General features: G+C 26.2%; 2 protein-coding genes across 2 annotated transcripts in view; both read left to right on the top strand.

Moving 5' to 3' along the window:
- The window catches only part of LOC100203101 (STE20-like serine/threonine-protein kinase), a 76,680-nt gene extending 64,564 nt beyond the window's left edge, over positions 1-12,116 (top strand). The window contains exons 15-20 of the mRNA XM_065793106.1: positions 3,045-3,174; positions 3,610-3,734; positions 9,069-9,287; positions 10,713-10,838; positions 10,992-11,105; positions 11,273-12,116. Of these exons, the coding sequence (XP_065649178.1) occupies positions 3,045-3,174; positions 3,610-3,734; positions 9,069-9,287; positions 10,713-10,838; positions 10,992-11,105; positions 11,273-11,380 (822 nt within the window). The 3' untranslated portion in view covers positions 11,381-12,116. The remainder of the gene's footprint in view (positions 1-3,044; positions 3,175-3,609; positions 3,735-9,068; positions 9,288-10,712; positions 10,839-10,991; positions 11,106-11,272) is intronic.
- Positions 12,117-13,214: 1,098 nt separating this feature from the next.
- LOC100199504 (nitric oxide-associated protein 1) lies at positions 13,215-26,927 on the top strand. Its single transcript, XM_065793105.1, has 7 exons — positions 13,215-14,269; positions 14,545-14,748; positions 14,874-15,005; positions 15,417-15,461; positions 20,135-20,251; positions 22,433-22,670; positions 26,568-26,927. The coding sequence occupies exons 1-7, from the start codon at positions 13,289-13,291 to the stop codon at positions 26,849-26,851; spliced, it is 2,001 nt and encodes a 666-aa protein (XP_065649177.1). The 5' UTR covers positions 13,215-13,288; the 3' UTR covers positions 26,852-26,927.
- Positions 26,928-27,512: the final 585 nt, after the last annotated feature.

The raw sequence follows: 27,512 nt of genomic DNA, 5'->3' as shown, positions 1-27,512 counted from the left end.
CATTCAGTGAGCAGCTGAATTGTAACCAAGGTAAAATAGACTAGTTGTGTGGCATTGCATTGCTCAATGCCATTTTCTACATTAAGACATGGCTTTCAGCACGTTCGGCTGTAGATGCATCAGTGAATGATCTGCAGTTGTGGAATGACCTCATGGTATAAAAGTTTTGGTATAAAAGTTTTGATCCAGCCATGGCACAAGCAGCTATGACAGCACATAACAGACATCTGTGATATCTCACTGATGAGATAGCACTGTTATACAACACTCCAAAAATGTGCAAAGTCTTGGCAGCTGTTCAGGCTCTTGCATGTCAACACTAGCTGGATAAACTTGCCACTGGCACTATGGGTGACTGATGCAGTATATAATGAAGCTGCGATGTTTCACAATTGCAGAGTTATTAATGAAATAGCTGAGAGAGCAGTCAAGCTCATCACAGATTTGGCTGGAACAATTACAAAGGACAAAGTACAGACAAAATACAAAGAGACAGATTTGACAGGATATTCAAACTTCAAGAAGACAATTTTGCGTGATTCTCTGGCTTAATTTTGGGTTATTAATGTAGTGCACATCTCTTGTTGTTTGTAGTACAAGTAAGCATTTTAATTTTATGAACTATAAACCCTCAGGAAATCATTTCAGGACTGATATACAATATTTGTAATTGATTATTTGAATAATTTCGAAAAAAGTAAAATTTTTGACATTTTTGTACTTTTCAATGGCTTGTTGGCAAGGCTAAACTAAAGTATAAAAATAAAAAAAGTTGTTGTCTTGTTTCATAATCATAAAAATATTGGGAAAAAGGGAGCACAACTATTAAAACTTTAATTTTTTTGGAGCAAACTAATATATATATATATATATATATATATATATATATATATATATATATATATATATATATATATATATATATATATATATATATATTATATATATAACCCTCGGAATTAGGAAAAATGAGGTCAGCAATTTTTTGCCGACCTCAAACAGTTCTAGGTCGCCAGTTAGGTCAGCATTGCTGACCCTAATTCCGAGGGCTGTATATATATATATATATAATATATATATATATATATATATATATATATATATATATATATATATATATATATATATGTATATAAATATATCTTATACTGCTGGTTTAGGGGAGTAGTCTAACATCATACTGAAATAGCCTGCTGCATAGGGCTTCAGTACATACATCAACTGACAAATAGTCTGACTCGCAGCGGAGTGCTGATACATCGGCTGAGGGTTTGGCATGGGGCAGCAATCTTTCATCGTTCTTCGTTTTTTTTCTTTTTTTTCTGAAAATTCCTAATTAATGTAACAAAAATATGGTAACAATTTGTTACATAAATATGCTATAGTATATATATATATATAATATATATATATATATATATATATATATATATATATATATATATATATATATATATATATATATATATATATATATATATATATATATATATGTATATTTGTGTTCGGATACTAGTTTGTACAGTATCCAAAACCAATTAATAGATAAATTTAAATGCTTATATATGTGGGATCCTTTATCATTTATCCTATTTATAAAATGTCATTAACTGGCATCTCTGCCAGTCCAAAAAAGATAGTATCATATTTAAGTAGCTTTGGAAGGCTTCCAAATCTTCTTAAATCTTCAAAGCAAAAACATTTTATTCATCGTAAGTATTAGTTTTATAAAAACAGTTTTTCAATATAAGTGAACAATTTTTTAATCAAATCCCAGCCAAGTATTAATAATTTTATGTTTTTAGTCAAACACTATAAGCTAAAAACTATAAGCCTAAATTTGTAACAAGGAATAATTAAACCATGTTTATTCATGAAATCCAATGAAAATATTAGAGGTGCACCAATGCTTTGGTATTGGCTTTGGTAATGATTGGTCGATATCAATTGTTTAGAGAACACCAGTTTTTATTTTTATTTTTGTGTCTCTATATTGTATGCCAGCACAAAATTATGTCAAAAACATAAATGCAATGTATAAGCCTTATCTCTTATATTGGCATATCTGCAACCATTAAACCATTCAAAATATTTATTGAACTGATTTTTATCTGGTACCCCCCACTTTTTTAGTGTCTCCTTATAACTTGGAACAACAATTATATGACTTATTGATCCAAACAATACAAAAAAAGAAGTTTAAAATCAGAAGGTTTAAATTAAAAAAACTTTTTTAGAAAAACATTAGAATGTGCCATTAAGATTATATTTGAAAATAATCCTAAATTACCTATCAGTAAAAAAGTAAAGAGTACAAATTTAAATTTAGCGCTGCTGTCGATGCATCAGTATCAGCCTTTACCCATCAGCATTAATTAATCTTTTAAACTGAGTTTTAGATGAATGTTTTAGCAAGTTTTATTTTTAAAGAATAAAATGGTTGCCGTGTTGATGGCTTCCTTAAATAGAATATTTGTAAATAAGTTTTCAAAATCATATGAAACAATAAATTTATTAATTACATCTGCTTTAATTCTTTAATAATCAAAAATTTTATATGCAGAGATAATAAACTAAAAAAAAATGTTTGGCAAGGTTGTAGGTGTTTGTCCCAATTGTTGAGATATGATAGGTCAAAATATTGAAAGATCTTTACTAAATATTTGCATAACAAGTAACAGTAACACAATGATTCATGTTGTCAAATTTTACTGTAATTGTCTTTTTTCAAAACATTCACTAGTAAAATACAAATTTTATTAATAAAATATAAAAGTACCTATGCTTTTTAAATCTCATCAAAAAAAGTTTTTAATAAATAAATGAGCACCTTAAAAGTGATATAAACAATGCCATGTATATAAGCATTTTTAAAAGTTTTTTTATTGTAAAAAGAAAAAAAAAATTATTTAAAATGCAAAAAGAAATTTTTGAAAATTGTTGTTTTTAAGTTTTTTTTTAAATATGTAGTTATATATTGTATTTATATATTATTATTACTATTTTCTTAAATCATGTGGCGTTTTTTTTTTCACATTTTAAAGGAAAGGGAGTTTTTATCGAAACAAGCTTCAGAGTGTGAAGAATTTCACCAAAGAAAAGTTGATGAAAATCATAAAATTATCTTTGAGACTGAGATGAACTTTTTAAACAAAAAGCACAACCTTATCAAAGGTTTATATATTTTTATTTGACATAAGTTTATATATTTCATATAAAACAATTTGATTTAAACTTGAGTCTCTTACATAAATGGAACATCTTATTATGAATTAAACTCTTTATTTTTTGTATTATTTTTTAATAATATATTTTAAGGAAATATATTATTAGACCCTCTTGTTATGAAGTTATGACTCAAGTAATTTTTATTTACTTATCCAACCACTGTGTTGACTTTCATTAATTTAAAAATCATGTAACAAATCAATTGGAAAAACATTTAAACATCTAGGCAAAAATACTTTAAATTTTCTTTTTCACTTAAAAATTTATAAAAATGAAGAATTTGTTATTTTTTTTAAAGATTGCTTAACAAGAAAAAATCAAAAAGTTGTTTCAGATAAAATCACTAATTATGTTTAATTGTATATCAATGTTTGTTTATAGCATGGAAGTCAGATGAATGGGAAATGGAACAACGAAGAATTTACCAAAAGCATCAATTGACAAAGAGCCAACTTAAAGAAACGTTTTTTCTACAAAGAACTCAAATGTCTAATCGTCATTTAAAAGTAAGTTAAGTATAAAATTATAATTTTTCAAATAAAAAGCGTTATCTTATAATAAAGGTATTAGTCTAATAATAGAAGGATTTGTTTAATAATAAAACTTCATTGTACCTTTTTTTTACATCTCCAGTGAATGCAACTCGTATTTAAAATTGAGAACTTAGATATAGAAAGTTTATAAAACTAGTCCACTTTTAACAAGGCTGCAAGCAAACATTGTTTAAGTTATACCAGATATTAATATAACTTTTTTTTTTCCAGACATCTTAATAGTTTTCTGGAAATACGAGTTAAAATATTTTTTTGTCATAAAATAATTAAAGCAGTAAAGGTATGGTTCATCAAATACTCAACGCTCTATTTAGTTAGAATAAGCATTATTTGTACGTGTGTACAACAAATTTTTTTCTAATTGTATGCGTATATTTGTTGTTATTTATTTTGACTATTTCGCCTAAAAACCTAGTTTTATTCAATTGAATAATTTGTTATGTAAATTATATTATTTGTTATATTAGTTGATATTGTTATTATTATTATTATTATATTAGTTAATATTAGTTGATATTATTATATTTATATTAGTTAATATTCTTAATTGTTATATTGAGCTTGAAAAGGGTCTCACTTCTAATACAGCATGGGACGCACAGTGGCTGGTGAACTTCAGTTTAGATAAAACCATTTCTTTTCAGCCAATCGTTATCGCAATAATTGAGATCTTCTTATATTTATGAACGGTAATGTACTTGATAAGTCATCTACCTTTCATCTTCTAGGATTAATTCTTACTTCCGATCTTTCTTGGAAACCATATATCAAATCCATTGCAAAATTAGCATCTGCTAAGGTTGCATCTCTTTATCGCGCTCGACACTTTCTTACTCCGGATTCTATTCTTTATCATTATAAATCTCAAATCCGTCCTTGTATGGAATACTGTTGCCATATCTGGTGTGGATCTTACAATGATGCCCATTCTCTTTTAGACAAGGTGCAAAAACTCATTATAAACATAGCTGGACCTGCTCTTGCAGCCAACCTCCAAGCATTATCACATCGTCATAATGTTGCTTCTCTTTCTCTTTACTATAAATACTATAATGGGCACTGCTCTAAAGAGCTAGCGTCTCTTGTGCTATCTACTTTTGAAAAATTGAATGAAAAGTAACACAAAAATTAATTTCCATTTTACTTTTCATTGAGTTACGTTTCATCCTTTTTCTGTGACTGTTCCTAAGTGGTCCAAAAACTCTTATTTGTCTAGTTTTTTTCCTAGAACATCAGTTCTTTAGAATTTGCTTCCTTCATCTTTATTTCCTGATTCATATAATTTTCTGATTCATATTATTTGCAATCCTTTAAGTTGTCTGTCAATTATCTTGCTTTATAAACTTCATCTTTTCTCTTCCAGTAACTTCCAACTCTAATAGTGGTTGCTTGGAGCCTTGTTGGAAGCGAAGATGTTGAAAAAATATATATATATTAATTTATAAACTCTATTAAAATAAGTGTTGAAATACTTTTCTTTTTAATTTAAAAGAATGCTTGCCAAAACCCAAACCTTCAGTCAATGTATGTACACTTTATTGTGCCTATCCATACTAAATCAGTAAATGTATGGGCACTCCACTGTGAGCAAGGGACAAGGATGTCTTTTTTTAAGTCCACTACTCACTGGGACTTAAATAAAGACACTGGGACTATACAATTCAGTTTATGTATGCATTGATACCCATATTTTATGAAACTTTGAAAAAAAAAGATAAACAACAATAATAAAATACTAGCTGACTGGACCCGTAGAAATACAGGCCTTTGTAAGTCTTTTCCACACTGTCCTTTTCTATACTTTTTCCTTATATATTTAGTCTTTACCAAATCTATATACTTCTATAATTATTCTATTCTATACTTATCTATTCCACACCGATCATTTCTATACCTATTTCTTATTTACATCAATATTTTTTAGTAAAATAATTAATTCTAAAAAATTGCTTTAAGAGTAAAAAAAACATGCGCATCTTTTCCACATAGGTAGAGTTTATAAGAGATTTACAATTAGGTTTGTTTTTCTCCTAAATGCATATGATTGATAGCGTAGCGGTTTAGTGCACTGTCATCAGTATCATTTCAGGGGGGGGGGGGGGTTGAGGCCTCCCCTCAGCATAATAAATTTTGAAATCTTTCTTTTTTATTTATAGAAAATATATATATATATAGCAAAAAAAGATTTCTAATTGTTAAAATAAAATTTTAAAGTTTTCTCATTTTATAGATTTATTATACATGATTGTTTCAGATGCTGCCTGCAAACTCAACATATGCTAAAGAAGTTTACAGTTACAGATGTTTGTACATAACGCTATACAAATGGCAGAACTAATAAGATTTTAGGGCATTAAAAGCCATAGACGGGGCCTTAGCGATAAAACACTAATCTAAAAGTTAAGCCAAAAAATTTTTGCACAGTGACGTCAAATTGTGACAAAAAAAAACTTTTATACGTCAAGTTTGCTTTTGCATCTATATTAAGTTTTTTAATTAATTTTAGTTATGGAGCATACAATAGCACAAAAGATACAAAACTGGTACAGATATATCATTTCACGTATAAGAGTTTGTATTTATTACAATAGTAATGAATAAATAGATTTAAAGAAATAACATAGTAATATTACTATATTTAGTCATTTGAACATACTATATTTAATCTTTATTAGAAAATATCCCATAAAAATATATTCTATATATATTTTTAATAAAAAGACTTTTTCCTAAAAAATTTAAACAAAATCTTATTTCTAGTTGGTTTTTTGACACAAAGTGATGTTGCAAAAAAATTTTGGCTTCAATGATTCACAAAAAAGCTGCGATCATATTTAATAGTCTAAGAAGAAGCTTATGTAAATTTAGCAATTAGAAATTATCAAGAGAGGGGCAAATTTAAAATTGAAGTTTCAAATTTTCCACTTGGATGAGACAATATGTTTTGTGGTTTTTCAATCATATCAATTTTTAAAATACAATAACATAAATACCAAAATTCAAATAGCTTGAGCAAAAAAAAACTTGTAATTATTAGAAAAGTTTTATATTACAGACCTATAAAACTGTATAAAACATTATATAATTGGATTTTTTACATTTGCATACAACATATTGCTTTATATATATTGTTTATATATATTTATAGTAAAAATATAAGTATAGTAAAAAAGACTTTTAATAGTTAAAATAAAAATTTTTTCTAGCTACGGTCTTTTCTTTTTTTTTCTTTTTTTTTTTTTTTTTTAACCTCTGCCCCAACGCCTTTTGGAGTTGCAGGTCTGTCTTACTAAATTTTTTCTTTATTAAGTTTCAGATCATAATTTTTTTCAGACTATTCGCAGTTTATTAGTACTAATTACGTGAGCACATCAATAACATAAGTATCTCAATCATGACACATACGCAACAAACTTCCTCTAGTTTTTTGATGTTTTTAGAATTTTAACTTTTATAAAAATCTCTCTGTTAGTCTCAGTGTGTAATATCATTGCATATGTTTTTTGATGTTTTTAGAATTTTAACTTTCATAAAAATCTCTCTGTTTGTTAGTCTCAGTGTGTAATATCATTACATATGTTTGTACATAATATCTATAAAACTTTAAAAGTATTTTGTATTTTAAAATAATTGAAAAAAATTAAAAAAAGAAAAGTCACCAGTTGTAGGACTTGAACCACAACTGTTTTGTTCAGAAACTCTGTGTGCTAACCACTATGGGTGCATCGATGCATTGGCATCAGCCAATAGTTACCAAGACCAATGCCAATTGTTTTAAAAAATTAGATTTTTAAAATTTTTTTTTACTGTATAAAAAAATATAATAATAATTTTTTATATTCAATATAGTAACACAGTATTAAAAAAAACGATTTTTTAAAACAATCAACATCAACAGATGGTTATCAAGAATGATGCTGATGCATCGGTGCACTTCGGTGTAATTTTTTTAACAGAAGTAAATGCTTTAGATCAAAATTAAGGAGATGTTGCTGCAATGCAATTTTTAAGTGAAATTAAAACTGTAAAGCCTGATATATGTTTTATTATGTTTTAACATTACATAATTTGAAGTTTACGTGCATTAGATATTTACATACACTTTCATTTACGTTTTCTTATAGAAAAAAGTGCTGCGACTCTTTCTAACCCTAACCCTAAGCCTGGCCCTAACCCTAACCCTGAACCCCAATTAAAATCAATGTTGAACTCAGAAAAACTCAAAAGAGCAATGACAAAAGATAAAAAAGAAGCTTGGTGTGCATTTTGTGATGTTGTTCATGAATTCCTAGGAAATCGCGTGGAACCTTATTTACAACTACTGGTTGCAAAGCTTATTGAAAAATTCAAGAAACTGGGTTATTGTATACCCATAAAGATTAATGTTGCATTCAAACCTAGATTTTTTCTTAACATTGGTGATTATGGTGAGAGGTTTCATTAGGACATGGTGGGAGTATGGTGAGAGATTTCATTAGGACATAGCAAAAATGGAAAATAGATATTAAGGCTAATAGGATACTGATATGATGATAGATTATATATAGTGTCTAGTCAGAAAAGATGACAGTATTCACTGAAGAAAATCCATTGCAATCCTTAAAGCACTTCTAATCTTGAAGAAAGAGTATATATTTAAGAATTGTATTATAGTTGTAAGTTTAAAATATTTTTAGTAAAGAAAAGTGCTATGTAATTATCCTTACAATATTAGAATAGATACAACATACTGACTTAGAGATAATTTTTGCTTATACTGCACATTATTTTAATTACATTGTTTTCTTTTTGTTTAAATTATAATCTTCATTGATGTTTTTAAATGAAGTGTTTATCTTTTACAGTAACTTCAGGGATTATCTTTTTATGGATATTTTCGGAATTCCGGATATTTTTCTGAACTTTTAGTTTTTCTGGATATCCAAAACGTTTTCCAGACATGCAAATTTACATATTTTTGTACTTTATGTTTTAACACAAGTTTTAACAAAAAATCTTGTTAAGTCTCATAATATATTTTAGACCTTTTTAGGCCTAAAAAACATATTTGACAAATAAATAAAAAACAAAATTAAAAAACAAAATTGAAAAATGAAACATTTTCATGTGTGTATAAATTTAAAAGTTTTTATTTTACAATAGTATTGTGTTCTAGTTTTCTAACATTATGCACTAAAAGTTATTAATTTGAATACATATCCATATTGTTAATTCTGCTGATGTTTGTTGAAGCAGTATAAGAATATCACTAAGAAAAATCTTAATTATGTTTACATTATTTTACAGGAGTGCGATCAACATAATCGTTTATACAAAATGAAAGAAGATGATTTGAAACATAGACAGGATCTTGAGCGTAAGCGCTTGCCCAAGATTCAACGAAATGAGCTAAGAACCAAATTGCAGGCTAAAAAAAAGCAACTGCGCTCTGAAAGAAATAGAAGGGAATCATTGGCTATTGTAATTGTTGGCTTAAATGCTGGAGAGAAAGAAAAACTAAAAGAGGTACTTAAACTGATTAATGTTTGTATAAAGAAAAATCGATCCACATTTTTTTATGTTGATATATTACTTAAAATAGGAATTGAACAAGTATTAATAGAAGGTAAAAGAATTTGTTTGAACTATTTATATAGGTAGATAAATAGTGTAATATTTATTAGAGGGGATTTGTGTATGCTTTAAAATTTTATTATAAAAATGTTTTTTATGTAATTTTTTATCCATGTAATTTTGTTAAAATAATCACCTCCTTTTTTATGTATACAGTAGGGCCCAAGTCTAATATTTCAGCACATACATCACTAAATCCAACATATATATACCAATCAAAAGGTTTTCAAGTTTACAATTATGTTTTGAACGAATAATAATTTACATTTTAAAATTGGTATAGAAATCAATGATTTTTGATAAGTTCAAAAAATTTGTGAACAAAGCTTTTTTTTTTTAATAGTATAATTTTTTCAACAACTTTTGATCACAAATTTATATAAAAGCAAAATCATATTAGTATTTTGTAGGATATCCTTTACAATCAAGAATGGCTGGGTATCAATGAGGCATCTATGAGTCAACTAAATTAATGCAAATGTCTATGGGAATTGAGTCCCACATTTCCTTGATTTTATAAAATAAATCAGTATGTTAGCAATTTTGTGGGGAAAATGTTAAAAGTTTTAGTTTGTCTGCAAACTTTTGAATGTATCAAAAATCGTTATTTTGTAAATCAATTTTAAAATATTAATTAAATAATCATTATTTGTTCAAAACATAGTTGTTAACCTGAAAACCTTTTAATTGGTATATAATATGATGGCTTTAGTGGCCTATGCGCTAAAATATTAGTAAAATTAAATTTTTTTTTGCCTGTCCGCAAACTTTTGGATGCTGCTGTATAGATAAATAAATTCTGAGCATATTATTTTATTGTTTCAGTTTTGTATTATTAGTGAATAACAACATTGTTTAGTGAATAACAACATGTTTTGATTAAACTTGATAATAAAAACTTGTTTTGGTTAGATTTATTAATAAAAACAACATTTTACCAACATGTTTTGATTTGTTAATAAAAAATTAGTTATTGTTATCACACTTCAAATAAAGGTTCAGCTTTCAATGAAGTTTTTAAAAAACTTTTCTCAAAAAGTAAGAGTTAATATTTGAAGAAAATATTGTAAAAGACAGACAAATTCAAAAAAAAAAAAGATTTTTCTTCTAACTAATTGCAATCTAAAATAAATTACATCTTATTTTCATTACTACAAAAAATAATAACAATACTTCATAGTTTTTATAATTTAATTTAACTATAGTAAAAAAATAGAAATTTATTTACTTTTATCAAATATGTTTTAATGTTATTAAAATTAAAGTTTTTCGTTTATTATCCTATTCACTGAATTGAAAAAAAAAATTCTCATTTAGTTTGAAGATGCTATTCGAAAACAACATGCTGATGATTTAAATCGCATGACCATGAGACATATAGCGGAAGAGTCTGAATTAAAGCAATCTTCTGAGGAGGAACTTGGTGAACTAAAAGTTTTACAAGTAAACATTAGAGCATCGTTTTGTATTAATACTAATAAAATGTAGTCTATTATTTAATTATGTAAAACAAGGTTTAGAGTTTTTATCATCAGTGAAATTCTGTTTATATGAGCTGTTTATTTTTGATTTGGATCTAAAAATTTTACCATTTAGAATGAAAAACGTCACATGTTAGTTCAAAGTGAAAGCGAAAAGCTCAAAGAAAGAGATATGAAATACAATGCAGAACTTCAAGAATGGAAAGATAACTTAGTTCCCAAAAAGAAGGTTTTTTTTTTTTTGTTTTTGTTTTTTTCCAAAATAAAATGATAAACTATTATATAAAAGTTTTTTGTTAATGTGAAAAAAAATATACTTTAAACTTTTTGGAAATTTAGATGGTAAGCTAAAATTAAATTTTTTATGTTCTTGTAAAAGTCCTTTTTTTCTTTTAGATGTTGGAGGCTGAATTTCTACGCGAGAGAGAAGAGCAAAAAGACTTTTACATGCAAACAACAACTGCAAGCAATAAAGTTTTGACAATTTCATCTAAAAACTTTTAGCTAATTTTTGATTTGTAAAAATATTGTTAAATATTCTCATTTCAACACTTAAAGAAAAATATATGCTAAAGCTGGCATACTATGCCCAATTCAACACCTGAAATATAATATATGCCAAACCTAACATATACTGGCATCACATTTGCTATGTAGCAATTGCAAAGTGTTTACTACACAGTTCTGCATTAGGTTGTGTAGCTAAGCTGCATTTAGTTTTTGAATACAATTACTATGAGCTGCATACTATTTATTATGAATTAGCATACTGTTTACAAATATTATAGGTGGTTTTACTTCATGACCTAAAGATAAACTGTTATAAGTTATTCTGAAGGATGTTTTTCATAAAATAAATTATTTACATATTTTTATGTTTATTTACTATTATTTTTCATGCTTAGTTATTTTAATATATATTAGTCATTTGTATAATTGAATTGTAGTCAATAGAATTATTGAAAAGTGAATTATTTTAATTGAAAGTTTTCATCTTTGACCCTGTAAGTCTGGAATTTTTTTTTTTTTTTTTTTTTTTGTATAGATTTTATCTATATTTTAAAATAGATTAAAATTTTTCTAATTTGAAATTTTCAAACAAATTTGTGGTTAGTATGATGAATGTTTTTAAAATGTCACGATTCCAAGCTTGTTAATTATTTTCACTTGTGTATTAAAAGCATATATTTCATATGAATTGTATCTATTCATGTTTTGATAATAAATAAATAAATTTTCATTTTATTGTTTTTTGTTTGATATTTTATTTGTGTGTAAAACAAATACCTTGATTCTTTTTTATTTTATTTTTAATCAACTGATTTTATTGATTATTTCATAAGTTATAAACTTATTATGACAAATAGATTTGACCAGTTGTCTTAGCCCAGTGCTGAGGAACTTTTAAATTCTTCAATTATAATTACTTTTTTTTTATGCGCTTTTTATTTACCTATAAACTTTGTTAATGTTTAAAAACTATAAACAATTTTGATGTTTCAAACTATAAACCATGTTGATGTTTTAAACTGCATGTTCATGTTCATGTTTTAAACTAAAACACTTGTTGGTGTTTTAAATTACAAACCATGTTGATATAAGGTTTAATTATTATTCTTTGAAACTTTTATATATATTTTTTTTTGATGACAAAACATTGAAAAGCATAAAAGATTGGAAATTTAAATATCTATTTTAATTGAAAATAAACTTGATAAAAAATCACACATTCTAAAAACTTTTTACACATGCTTAGTATATGTTTAGTTCAAACTATTTGTAGTCATCTTCGTTCTTATAGATGGGAGGAATCAGAAAATTGAGATAAAAAGAAATTTGGGATTTTAACCATATGCATTTAAAGGTTTCTGCTGGTCTAAGTTTTTGTTCAAATTTAAAAAAAAACTGAACTAAAAGTTCAATTAATGAATTTTTTGACCTGAAGAAATAAACTATTATTACTATGGCAGGGTGTGTGGGGAAATACAGTATTGTTTCATAAAATATTTTTTATATAAAATCAACTTTAGATATGTTTTTAGTTTTATTCTTAATTCTGTTTAGTTTATTATTTCTACTTTTTATTTTAAATATTATTACTTACTATTTAAAATGTTAAAATTTTATATTTTATTAGATTTTCTTATTTTTTTAGGGCTTTTTTACTCTTGTTTACATAAATAGTTTGACTAACAATTACGTATTTAATTAAAAATTTTTTAACTGTTTTTAAATAAATATGTTACAATATTTTAAATTATATTTTGCAATAATGAATATTAAATTTATTACAAGTATTATTTATATAACAATGATGTGATTATTCAAAATATTAGGTATACATAATGCTGCATATGTTTTACAAATTAAACCTTTTTAAAACTGTTTTTAGTATGTTCTTTGGTATATGTCATGTTTTCCCAAAATGTGTTCAAATTATCTAGATCCTGTTTGCAAAATAAAATTTTATTGAGAAACTCATCTATTGTCGCATTTCTAGATGAACCATTTCATATAACAAGAATATGTGTAAAAACAGTTGTTTCTAATTATACCCAAAGAATTTATTTAGCTAAATTTGAAACTGAAGAAATTGATCAACTAAAACCGCATAAATTGATTTTAACAGTTCGGCCAAATGAATTTGAGAAACTTCCACCAAAATGTTCCTCTTGTGGTTCTATTCTCCAGACTTCAGAACCACTTAAAAATGGGTTCCTAGTTAAAGAAAAGTTTTTGGAATCGATTAAACAGAATCAGCTGCATAGACTTCAATGTGTTAGTTGTTTTAAATTGCGCCATTACAATAACAGATTATCTTCCCCTCTTCCAAACAATGAAATAATTGATCAACTTATGCATATTAGAAGTACTAGTTCATTAATCTTGTATGTTGTTGATATGTTTGACATTGAAGGTACTTTGATGGATAAAGTTCTTTCTTATATTGGTAAACGAAAAAGAATTATAATTGTAGGAAATAAGATTGATCGTTTTCCAAAAGAACATGGCGTTAAAGGGGAAGTGCAATTAGAAAGAATGAAAGACCTTCTGAAGCATATTTGTTTTCAGCGAGGTCTTGAGGGTTGTAACTTTCGAGATATATGCCTAATTAGTGCAAAAACTGGTTTTGGATTAGAGACCCTCGTTAAAAAAATAAGTAAACATAGAGAGGTTGATATGGATATATATTTAGTTGGTTGCACCAATGTGGGTAAATCAAGTCTTTATAATTTGCTGCAAAATATGCTTAATGTTCATATGTCTAAGAGACTACCTCCCCAAGCTATTGTTCATTATACTCCTGTCACAACTGTTAGTCTACTTCGTTCGGATATATCAATGAGAAGGCTATGGAGATTACAAGATCGTCTTAAAAAAGGTCCATGGGAGGTATTCTTTTCTTTTATTTTTTTAAATTCTTATGGTATTTCAATTCAGCAGATTTTTGGTAAGAGCAAGGGTTCTCACTCTTTTATTTTAATTTTATCTTTTAATTTAATCTTATCTTTACAAGTTTACTTATTTACAAGTTTACTTATTTCAAAATACGGACTATGATATGCTACTCAAGATAAAAGCACTGTGTTAATGGTTGGGGAGAAGGGTGATTCATTGTCCTTTTAAGTAAATGTTTTATCACTTGTTTCATGTTTAATCTTTTAAAGGTAGAAAAAGAATACAGTTTTGATGGAAATTTTCTAGAATTTCTTGGTGTAAACAAGCCTGAATTAACACCTGAATTGAAATTGATTGAGAGCTCAAATGCACTAAAAGAAAAGAAAGTAGAGTTAGTAGACGAAGAAGAGTTATTTAAAGAAAAAAAACAGTGCTTTATTTATGACACACCTGGTGTATACAATAGTTCACAAGTATACCTTTTTTTTTGTTTACTACAATAATCAATTTTATAGACCAGCTAGATATTACTTTGTCTTTTATGAATATTTTAATAAAGATGATTATGTAAATGTTATTTTTATTTTAAAAATTTCAGTTACTTCAATTTTTAACAGTTGAAGAAATGCATAAATTGTATCCTGAACTATGGATTGTCCCTCGAACTTTCCTTCTCCAACCTGGTAGTTGTTTATTTATTGGAGGTTTAGCAAGACTTGATTACAACTCTGTAAGTAAATTTATTCACTGGGGATTTAGCAGGTCAAGCCTAGATCACCTCAATGGTGGACCTGGATTCAAAAAAATTTAATCTAGGCCCACTTATGAGGCCTGGATTCAATTTATTTTTATTTAGATCTTGCCAGATCTGAAATAATCATTAACAAGCTGGTCAGATCTTGCAATATACAGAGCTGTTAAATTTAGACCCATGATGATGATGATTATGAATATGATGAAGATGATTTTTTTTTAAATTAATAATGAGTAATTAGTATATAGGTAAATTATTTTCAATATACCCAGATATCAATTATTTGCTATTATTCCAAAATTTTACTTTAAATTGGAAATTTTGTTATAAGTTAATGACTAATAGGTTTTGGAACATTTTTTTAAAAGTATTTTCTTAAATTATTAGATTTCTAAAATAGAAAGTGATTCTGCAAACATCCAATTAGCCAAGGTATTATTTATTTTATATCTCATTTCAATCTATATTTTGATAGTTTTAAACAACAGTTTTTATCTGTATGTGCATAAAATACATACATTTGCATATATTAGCATTATATTTATACATAAGCATTTAGTTTATACATATGTGTGTATACCGAGTCCTTTAAAAAAATGGAACAGTGTGATTTTTTTTATTCAATAAAACTAAATGTTGTATCAATTATTTTTAAGTTTTTTTTTTTAAATATAAAGTAACAATTACACTAATTTCTTTATTAAAACAAACAAAAAAAGTTGAAATTTTACTTATCTGCAAAAGTGCTAAAAATTAACTTAAAAAAAAACTATATTTTTTTATTAAGTTAAAATGATGTTGATTGTAGCTTCTAATTTTTTAATTTTTGGTTTAAATATTTAACACTTAATATATTGTCACTATTTCACTAATTAAAATCAAAGAGAAATAAAGAAAAAAAGAAAAAAAAAAAGTGTGGCCCTCAAGATTCTTTAAAGGCCTCAGGATTCTTTAAAAAGAAAAAAATTTTTCTTTTTAAATTCACTATTTTCTTTAAAATAAATGTTTTAATAATTTTATATACCTTAGAAAAATATACTTAAATGACAAAAATGGTAGAAGTAAATGCTTTAGGTTCTGCTTCTACCAAAATTTAACCATTATTTTGCTAGAGATTTACACTCATAGTATTTTATTATTAAGTTTTATCTTTATCATTTAAAACTCATAATTGCCAGTTTAGAAAAAAGCTTGTTTCAGACTTTCTTAAAAGTAGAATAATTCAATTACACTGATGTAGATTGGGCTTTGCATAGTGTTTGCGAAGAAGTCAGATGTGGTGAATTCACAGTTTAAAAGATTGTCTCCAGACTTTGGTGTGAAAATTTAATAAACAGAAAGTCAAGTCTTGAAGAAAGCGAAAAACTACTGAAAGAGAAGATTGTTTGATTGTTAGGGATAAAGTGAAAAGTTATAGGATATCAATGAGACAGATATAGCATAATTTTAACCTTGAACACTTATATAACAATACGATTGTTGCAAGAATAAAGTTAGGTAAAGAGTTTACTTCTGAGTAGCATGACAAAGAAAGGCAACCTTAGCAGATACTGACTTTGCAATGGGTTGTTTTTATAGTTTCTATGAGAGATTAGAAGTAAATATTAATCAAAGAAGACATAAAGTATGGAACTCGGTAATAGTAATGCATTCACCAATAAATAAATATTACAATAGCTATTAGCAGTTAACTGAGTTTTTTTTAGGTTTTAGAAACATTCTATATTCAAGATTGTCTGCCTGTTCTAAACTATTAAAATGTGATGACTTTTTTCCAAGATTGTAATATATATTTGTGTCATTGACAAAAAAAACAACCACATTCTAGGTAAGACTATCAGGAAGGTCATTAATACAGATGAGAAACAACACTGGACCATGGAGTGGTACCACAAATGTTACTGAAAATGCTGAAATGCACTGGACTAAGGATAGAATGTTACTGAAGAAGAGTGATTTCTGTTGAGTACAATTTTAATACTGTAGTTAGAAAGGAATAATACATTGATTTTAAATGATTCAACAGTTTGAAAGTCTTTGATTAATCTGTTAAATAATTTAGAGAGTGTTGTTCTATTAAAAACTTTTGTAAAACTGTGACCATAAAAGTACCATGGTGAGCATCCATAAGATTAAATTCTAATCAAAGAAAAATATATATATATATTCTTTGATTTGAATTTTATCTTATGGATAAAGTGGCCATCTGTGAGTATTAAGCTGGGACAGTCCTGTATTTTTATAAAAACTCCCGTGTCCTTTATTTGACCACATTTATTCCGTATTTTTGAATTATTTAGTACAAATTTTACTTTTTAATTTTTAATGAAAATTTTAACGTGTTTTTTTAAAAACAAATTTGCAATTTATGATGCCGTCAAATTTCTTTCGAATTTTCAATTTCGTCGTATTATCTCAACCTGTGTTGAAAGTTTTTTAAAGTGAAAAGAAGTTATTTATTTTAATACTTAAATTTATATTTGTGATTCCTAAATAAGATTAATATATTAAACAAGATAGTAAGTAAAAAACACACAATTAAGATTGTTATAACACACAATTAAGATCTTATAGCATCATGTTTGAGAATAAGAAACAAAAAGCTCAATGGAGTGACAAATATGCAACTGAATTTGAATTTATTAAAAAAGTGGTCGGAAACGACAGTAAAGTGTATTGCAATTTATGTTCAGCAGAAATTTCAGTTGAATTTGAAGGTCGAAATGATATTGTTCAACATACTAATACTAAAAACCATAAGTTGTCAATTGCTGCTGGATCATCAAATGTAAGTAAATGAATTTTAAAAAAAATAGATGCATCAAATAATGATCTTAAAATTGCTGCTAAGGAAGCAACATTTGCATATCATACTGCTAAGCATTATTTGTCATTTTGTTCTAATGATTGTACTTCAGAATTAGTATGAAATTTTTTTGAAAAAAAGTTTGCACTTAGAAAAACTAAAACAGCTGCTGTCATAACACAAGTAATTGCACCATTTATTGATGTGAACTAGAAAAGGCTAATTTTATAGCTCTCGTAACAGATACTTCCAATCATCAGAGCATCAAAATGTTGCCTGTAATTGTAAGATTCTTTAATCCATAAATTGGTGTTCTTAACAAAAAAATTTCACTCCAAACAATTCCAAATGAACACTCAACAACAATTTTTAATTTAATTTTAGAAATAGTTGAAAAACAAAATTTAAAGAAAAAAGTAGTTGTATTCACAGTTGACAATACAATTTTTAGATTTTGGTGGTGTCAATCGTAATGGTGTCAATAATGTCTGGCATAAGCTTTAAAATGATTTAAAAAGAGAAATTGTTGGAAATGGATGTATGGCTCATACAGCACATAATGCTTTAAATGCAGGATGTGATACGCTTGATATTGATATTGAAGCAATCGTCGTTGAAATTTATAAACATTCTAACATTTACACTGTGAGAACAGAAAAATTCAAACAGTTTTGTGATGAAGTTGATTCATATTATAAACCTTTGTTAAACCATTCAAGCACATGCTTTTTAACACTTCAACCTGCAATTTTTTGTTTAATTGAGTCTTACAATCCTTTGAAGGATTACTTTGCATTGTTAACAAAGTGTCCACCAGTTACCAAATCTTTTTTTGACAACAGTGAAAATAAATTTTGGATGTTATTTATTGCAAATCAGCTTAAAAATTTCAATGGTTCAATAAAACTTATTGAATCATCATCTACAACAAGTTCATCATCTACAACAAGCAGCAAATCAAATGAAAATATTGAAAGGAAAAATGATGAATAGTAAAATTTCTATCTACTGATACCAAACCTGAATTTCAAAAGCTAAGTGAATCTACGAAAATGATTTTTATGAAACTATAATCAATTATATTAAGTTATGGGAAAATTCAATAGACGGTTCACAAGTTTTTATATGGGTGATAATGAATAAATATTCTGATTGGAATGATATCGAATTATCAACTCAATATGTTAAGAAAAGATATGGAGAGAAGTTTAGTAATATTATTAATGTTGATTTGCTATTTGATGAATATGGCTTAATGCATGATTATGTTATACAAAATTTATCAAGCTGGTCAAACTTAAAACTTTCACCAGAAAGCATTTGGGTTAAGATTTTCATAAATTTTAGAGAAAATTCAACACCTTTAACAAATTTAGAAAAATTAGCTTAGTTTGCATTTTGTTTGGCTCGTTCATCAGCAGAAGTTGAGTGATTGTTTTTGATAATTAATCAGATCTGGGATGATAACAAAAATTGACTTGATTTGAGACAATTAGTTCATTGACAACTATTAAATACAATTCTAAATTAAAATGCTTACATTTTTATAATCTAATTAAGGATGTTTCTTTCCTTAATAATGTTATTTCAAAAGAAAAATATTTAAAATAAAAGTGAATTTATTTTTAAAATTTGATTTTTTAAAAAAAGTCACAGTTACTACTGAATTTCTCAGCCATTAAATTAAATTTTAAATTTAAATTAAACAAAAAAATTTTGTTTGCAGTACAATAAGGTTATGCAATCTCAATTTTTATACTTAAATACACTTTTGTCATTTATTAAGAAATAAATTATATCTGAAAATGTTGAGTAATTTTTTTAAAAATAATTGCCAAATTTAAAATTTCGAAAAATAAATTAAAAACTATTTTTTGCTTCAATATATTTACAAAAAATTTTTTTTAGCAAATGTCCCGTATTTTTAGCAAAAATCCCATATTTTTTGCAAATTTTTTTTGGAAAAAAATCAATGGCCACCTTACTTATGGATGCTTACCACGGTACTTTAATTGAATATAGAATTTTCTAAAAATATATATATAGTATATATATAGTATATATATATATATATATATATATATATATATATATATATATATATATATATATATATATATATATATATAAATGCATATATGTTTCTAATTTATGTAATGTATGTATCTCTATAAGAGTGTATATATAATTGAAGTTTGTTTTGCAAAATGTTACCATTGTACTTTGAAAAGCATATTTTCTGGCTATTGTATAGAGTATACATTTTGAGAAATTATACTATTTTTATATTTAAATTTAGTCAGCTGAATCAATATTTGTTACAGTAATGATGTCACCTTCTGTTCCATGTCATCCAACTGTAATTGAATCCGCTGATGTAAAGTATGAAAAGCTGTTTGTCAATAACGTGTTAGAGGTTGGTTTAAATTTTTTTGTTGTATATGCTTTTTTTTTTTTTTTCCCACTATTTTTATGGCATTTTAATAATATGTGTAGTGCGTTTATCGCCTAATGTTGAAGCATGTTGTTGTCACTCTACTGTACTGGATACTTTTGTACTGTACTTATTACTTTTGTACTTTAAAAAAAAGTATTAAAAGTATCAAGTTATTTAAGTCTATTCCTGAAAAGTTGGATACAGGTTGAATATGTTGTAACATTCGTGACATTTTATTATTTCCTACCACAAAAGAAATTTTGAAAGTAGTGTAATTGTAAGCAATTGTGAATGTGCATCAAGGGATTGCATCTTGTTCCATTTTTTTCATAACCAGACATTTCCTTCTTCAATAATAAATTCAATAAAAAACAATAATTCGGCATCTTTTTTACATTTTCTGTCCAGTTTTTCTTATCTTTTTGTATTTGATTTTCTAATTCTTCTTTTAACAATAGAATAATAAGACTAAATTATTAAGAATCCTCTATAGATTCTTTATCTTCATTTTTTTCAATTGTATAAACTCTTGTCAACAATTTTTTTATTTCTTGACGCATAACGGTTTTCTTTGGCATTAAAAACATATTTTCATTTTTTTAATTTCTTATTTGTTTTTGTTTTTTTAGGATTTCGTAAATAAATTAAAGTTCTATTGAGCACTTTTGTAAAACTGTGACAAAAATGTTCTATGAACTTACAGGATGTAGAAGAGTTCACATTCAAGTATTTTTATAGGATTTCATAAATAAATTAGACACCCAGTTAAATTATTATTACGACATTGTGTAAATCTCTTATGCAGTACAGCTATATCAATGCTTAAAAATTGAATATTGCTGATTTAATTTATCTAGCATAAATCAAAAAGTTGTTTTCAAAGTGACAAGATTAGATTCTCTTCCGCATAATACTTAAAACTAAATAAGACCAACTTTCAGTGGTACAGGGCAAAAAATTAAATTATGGAAACTTTGTTTTTAACTCTACAAATTCAAGGTTACAAATTCAAGGTAGCAGGAAAATAAAAATTAAAGGAAAACTTATCAAGTATCATGACCACTTTTGAAAGCTACTGCTCATGAGTTTAGATATTGCTTGTGAACTCAACGTTATACCTATACTTGATGACATTGAACCAGAAAGAATACAAATATTGGCAATGGATGGAACCACAAGATAGTTATAAAATTACTAAGAAAGAAGATACAAAATCACTGAAATGGTGAATGTGATGTGTCACTCATAAAAATAAGTGGGCTTTACTAACCTTGTGATCTACAAATGCAAGAGAAGAAATGTGACTGTGGAAAAATAGTTTTTCAGAACCATCTAACCCAAACAGGTTGATTAATCTTGAATTTGTGAAAAAAAAGAGGCCACAAACAACACAAATATATTTAATGATAAAAACATGAAAGCCAAAATAATTTACTATACAACCTTCACTTACCTTACTTGCAGTTAATTTACTGTTTTGTTTTTCATGTTGTTTGCTTTTTTTTTTTATCTTGAAGGCATCAAAATGCAATAAAGATTCAAGAAAAAAAATTATACATATTGCAATGGCATAGACAATAATAAAACATGAACATTGGGTTCATGACTTTTTGGTGTTCAGTTTTCTGTATGAAAAATAACTTTGGTTTGAAATTAAAAAACTAAAAAACATTAATACATTTTGAGAATTTTTTCTTTATTAATTTTATACTCTGCATCTATGAAATTACATATTATATTGTTATCCATATTGTCCGATTTAAAAATCGCATTTTACAATTTTATTAAAAGTTCATATCATTTTTAAACAGCCTGTTTAATTTACTACTTTTTTTTTTCAAACAACATGCTGTATTAAATATTTAGAAATACAAAAAATGAATATATTTTCATAAAATATAAGTTTCACTTCCATCTTCTCCTTTCCCCCTATGGATCCGTCCTTGGTCTGGTGTTGATCTTGTTTTTGTATTAACTTGTTAATTTTGACTGAAGTTAAGGGGATTGTCTTGTTATATATTCTAATAAAAATGATTTTAATTTTTTGAATTAATTGAAAAATTTTAATTTTTTTTAAAAGTAAAACAAAATATTTAACTATTTTTTAGTTTGTTTTTAAGTTCATTCATTAAAATAAATCTAATTTTTTTTATTTCGCAGGTCCCAATTGGAAATGAACTACGTTATAAAGAATTTCCTCGATTATTGCCAAAAACCTATCAAGTAATTGGAAAAAATCTTAATATCAATGCCTGTGACTTAGTTTTGCATGGTTTAGGGTGGCTTTCTGTTGCATCTGTATTTAATACAAAAGTTGAGTTGACTTTGCATACTCCAAATGGCATTGGCCAAGAGCTACGAGAAAAACCGTTATTGCCTTTCTCTGTTAGATCAAAAGGTTTTGTAGTATTACTGTTAAATATGAATAATTTATATAAATGTTTATAAATATAGATAATTTACATAAATATATTAATTTGTTTAAATAATTTTTTTTATAAGATATAGAAATAGGGGAAGGTTGAATAAGTTGAGCATTAACATTAACAGTGCATTGCTTTTTGTAGCCGAAATATTATGATATTTATATTTATTTTTGCAGACTATCATAATTTAGTCTTTTCTCTTATAGAATATAAATGAATAGTTCATTTAAAAAAAATCTTTATACCAAAAATCGAGTTATTTCAACCCAATCATCTCATCTTAAGGGGGTTCACCCCCCTCAAAAATATTTCGACAACTTCCAAGCTTATAAGATTTTTAGGGTATTCATTGGAAAGGATATTATAATAGTATTTAAAAAAAATATGTTTTCATTTTTAAAAAATGTCAGCTGTTGCCATGGTTACAAATTCAAAATGGTATAAATTCTTTTATACGTCATAAATTCTTGAAATTTGGAAAGCTAACTCCCTTGGGTTGGTACACTATTTTTCAATAAAAATTTCTAACATTATTTATTTACATTAGATGCATGCAATAAACCAAAAAAAAGTGAAATATTATTTCGGGAAGAATGACTTTTTGAGTTCTTAAAAAATTAGCAATATTTTTCTATATTTTCAGCATAAAATTGAACTTTAGACAAGTTAATCACAGACAATATAAAATATTTAAATCAAACTTTTGGTTTATTGCATGAAACAATCTATTATGCGTGTTGTGTGAAAATATCAGCTCAAAAGCTATAATAGAACCAAAGTTACCACATTTCCAAATTCTATTAAATTCGGAAAAAATGCAATCTGAGAAAATAAGCAAAACGTAAACCATTTTGAAAAAAGAGTTATAGTAAGATATTATATTTTAAACCTTTTCAATTCTAAGCATAATAAAATCAATTAAAAAGGTGTTTTGATAATGGAAATTTATACAACATCTACATTATCTATAATTTTATATAAAAAGACTATATCACATGAAAAACATTTTTTATCAAAAAAACGATATATAACTAAAAATAAGAAAACAGCATATCCAGAATAAAAAAACTAAATAAAATAAAAAGCAACATCTTTAAAATTAACTTCAAAATAATCCTGTTTTATAGGTTTTTCCTTTATTTTGCTTTTTTTTATCATCCTTTTTTTTTTTTTTTTTTGTCCTCTAATTTGACGACGACGTAGAACATTTTTAACTTTATTATGTTTTATTGAATTTTTAATCCTTTTGGTATTGATTTTATCACACCCAAGATTGGTATAAAATCCTGGAACAATATTTAGTCTTTCATACCAATTAATAACAGCTTTAGCTCCAATGTTAAAGTTAAAATGAAACAGTAAGTTGAAATGCAACTTACTGTTCCATTTAGCGATAAAAATCCTTGTCTTTGTCAGGTGCCATCAAATGACACAGGTATATCATAAAAATTATTCTGTGATTGATTTTTGGATAACTCTTTTAGTTCTTGAGCTGCATCATCCATAGTTTGAGTGGCAATAAACTTAACACTTTTTTTTAACTTAAAAACAATCTTGTTATAGTTATTTGATGTAAATCGTGGTGGAAAATTCATAAGTGCATTAAAGCGATTAATATCAGCAAAGCCTTGACCACTTCTACGCATTGAGTATACTATTCTGTAGTTTATATCAAACCCTCGTGACATAAATGGCAGTTTTTTTGATGTCCAAAATGAATGCTCCCATTGGCAAAAACATTTTACAGTCATTTTACTTGCTTATCAATGTTTTAAACTTTAACTTAACTTTAAACATGAACTTTATTTACATTGAGGACAACCAAGAACTGAAATTAAGTTTGATAAATTAAACATATCCAAAATTCTATTTCCAGTAATACCATCATTTAAAGGCTGAGAAATAGCATGGCTTGACAGCTTAGTAAACGATCTTGTCTTTGGTAATGATGCTGAAGTACTTGGAATATAATTTAATAGTTCAGATTGCATGGACACGAATTGTTATTTGCTTGTGTATTGATTTCCTTTAAATTTTCTTTTCTTTTTAAAAAATTAATACTTCACAGACTCAGATTAATCAAATAAGATTAACTTTTAAGAAAAAGGTGTTGTAGATAAGTGGAAAAGAGAAAATAAAATTGTTGCTATGGACGTTGCTAAGAAGGTTATTTTTGACTATGATCAAATAATCAAGAAATAGACATACTTATGTGTTTTTTTTGAAAATTTTAATTCAAAATCAGATTCCTCGTTAATTTTTACACTTGAAACATGAAAAATCAAAAATTTCAAAAAAAATTATTTTTTTGCTATTTTGACAGGGGTGAGCCCCCTTAAGAAACCAGTTTCCTAAGATGAGCTGTTTTTAATTAAAAAAAAATCAAAATAAAAAAAAAATAATCACAAAAAAAAGTTAAATAAAATAGTATCTTTAAGGTCTATACTAAAGTAAAAATTAATTATCTCAACCATTAAAAAAACAAACAAATCTTTCCTATCTCTAAAAAATTTGCGATATTATTTTTTTAAAAAACTGCCGCTCTTGAAATACCAAAATAAAGCTACGTGAAGAATAACTTTAAAAAACGCGCTTTTCTTAATAAAAAGCCGCATCTCATCTTGTGCGTCTCAAAACATATCATCTTAAGCAACTTCACCGAGTACTACCATAATTTAAATAGCATGGCAACAGCTTATGTGTTATCTCATATAACCCATGGAATTAGCAGTAGATAAGCATAAAATATTGAGGATATAATAAATTTTTGATGATCTTGTTTCGTTCTGACGAAATTACAAAATATTGAATAATAAAAAATTATAACGGGGATGATAAGGATATTAACTATACAACCAAGAAATTAAAATAAATAACACAGTCAAACTTGTATGAATATACTTAACCAAATTAATTGGCAAAAAAAAAAAAAAAAATCAGTAGTCTACCCGTAAATTAGGGTATAACATCTTATGAACCTGCTCATCTTATGCAACCTTCCCCTTTTATCGAATATCGAGTTTAGTAATAAAGTAAGTTTTATTTTATTTTTTTGTTATATGCCGATATAATATATTAAAAATCTAAAAAGAGAAGTACATTTTTATTTTTAAACATGTTCTGAATATCCAAAAACAAAATAATTTTAAATTGATGTTTGATATTTTTTCCTTTTTGTATTTCTTCAAAGTGTTTTTGCTATAAAGACTACAACATATATAATAGATTATAGATTTATTAACAAAATTTATCAACAAAACAAGTCTCATTAGTAATTAAAAAATCAAAAAAAATGTTGCTTCGAAAAGTTGAAACTTTTTTTAACAAGAATAAAAAAAAAACTAAATTTATTTATAACAATGTCTTGTTATTATTTATACTATAGATTTATTCATGACAATGTTTTCTTTTATTATTTTCTGCCATTTTGTCAAATAGATCTCAAGTTAAACTAATCAAAAATAAATTATTTCACAAAGAGATGTTTTTTAAATTTTGTTTTTATCAATGAAAACACGGAATCGTTATCTTTTAATGTCAGTGTCTTTAATAATAGTACTCTTGGTTTCATCAAGATTATTAATGATGTCTTTTTCAGAGTAAATGCAAGTAAATGTGCAAGCTTTGCTCAATGTATATTTTTTACACTCAATCGAGTTTTTATCTTTAAATAATAACAGTAGTATAAAATTTTGATTAGTAATTTGAGATTAAAAGTATTTTGATTGGTAGTTATAGTAACAAACGATATAAAAATGAATAAAATACTTTAAATTGATATTACATAATATAATTTTGTATAATTTTACATGAAACAAGTGCATTTTTGGAATAAATTTTTCTTAATTACAATATTTTCTGTGTTTTAGAAGGGCGTGGCCAAATGTATCGTGGTCATTTTAATCGACGGTTATATGGTCACACTCGCAAACGGAATCCAGAGTTTGTGCAAGTTTTTCATGAGCAAAATCAAGCTGTGTATGCTTGGAATAAAAAAATTGAAGAGAAATTTGTGCGCGAGCGTGCTCTTATCAAAGAAGAAAAACGTCTTAAACAATTAGAGGAAGGCGTAGTCCTTGGAAAATGGAAGACTTTGACGGAGAAAGAGGAAAAGTTTAAAATTGGATCTAGGGAAAAACAGCTGCCTTCTTAAATATTGATATTTTTTACTGATTAGTTGTTGTTTTTATTTGTCATTAGACGTAGAAAAATTTGACTTTCTCCTTTGATATATTGTCATTTTTTTGCTGTGATAAATGTCTTGATATCGTGACATTATTCTTTCTGTTTTATACTGGTCCAACTAAGTTTTGAATGAAAATATTATAAATTTTGAATTTGGTTGTTCCGAATTTTCATTCGCCAAATGTCGATACTCATTATGAGGGGGAGGTAAAAAAATATAAAGCGCTGCCCAACAGTGAGCAACAGTAATCTTTATAATAAATCTTAATGAAATAAATAATATATGGAAATAAAACACTAAAACAGTCCACTTGAAACATTTCTAGGCCAAAGTCATCGGTGTGGTAGTGTCTAAATAGGGTTCATGATCCTCTTCGGCAGAAAAATAAGGCTCGAGTAATCTCCATTAATAAACTTATTTCCGCCGATAGACGAATCAGTTGGTGGAAATACGTTAAAAAAGTTCTGGTTAAAAGTTTGATTAAAAGTTATCATCTGCAACAAATTTTTGAATTAACTTTTGAAGAGTTCGAAAAAATACCTTTAAAATGTTAAAGTCTAACTCAAACTGTAGGCCCATACAGTGTTAACAACAATATCATAAGTTCATTTGATATTTAAAAAACTAT

This window comes from Hydra vulgaris, chromosome 03, assembly GCF_038396675.1.
Source record: "Hydra vulgaris chromosome 03, alternate assembly HydraT2T_AEP".
Lineage (NCBI taxonomy): Eukaryota > Metazoa > Cnidaria > Hydrozoa > Anthoathecata > Hydridae > Hydra > Hydra vulgaris.
This window is presented reverse-complemented; position numbering and strand designations above follow the sequence as displayed.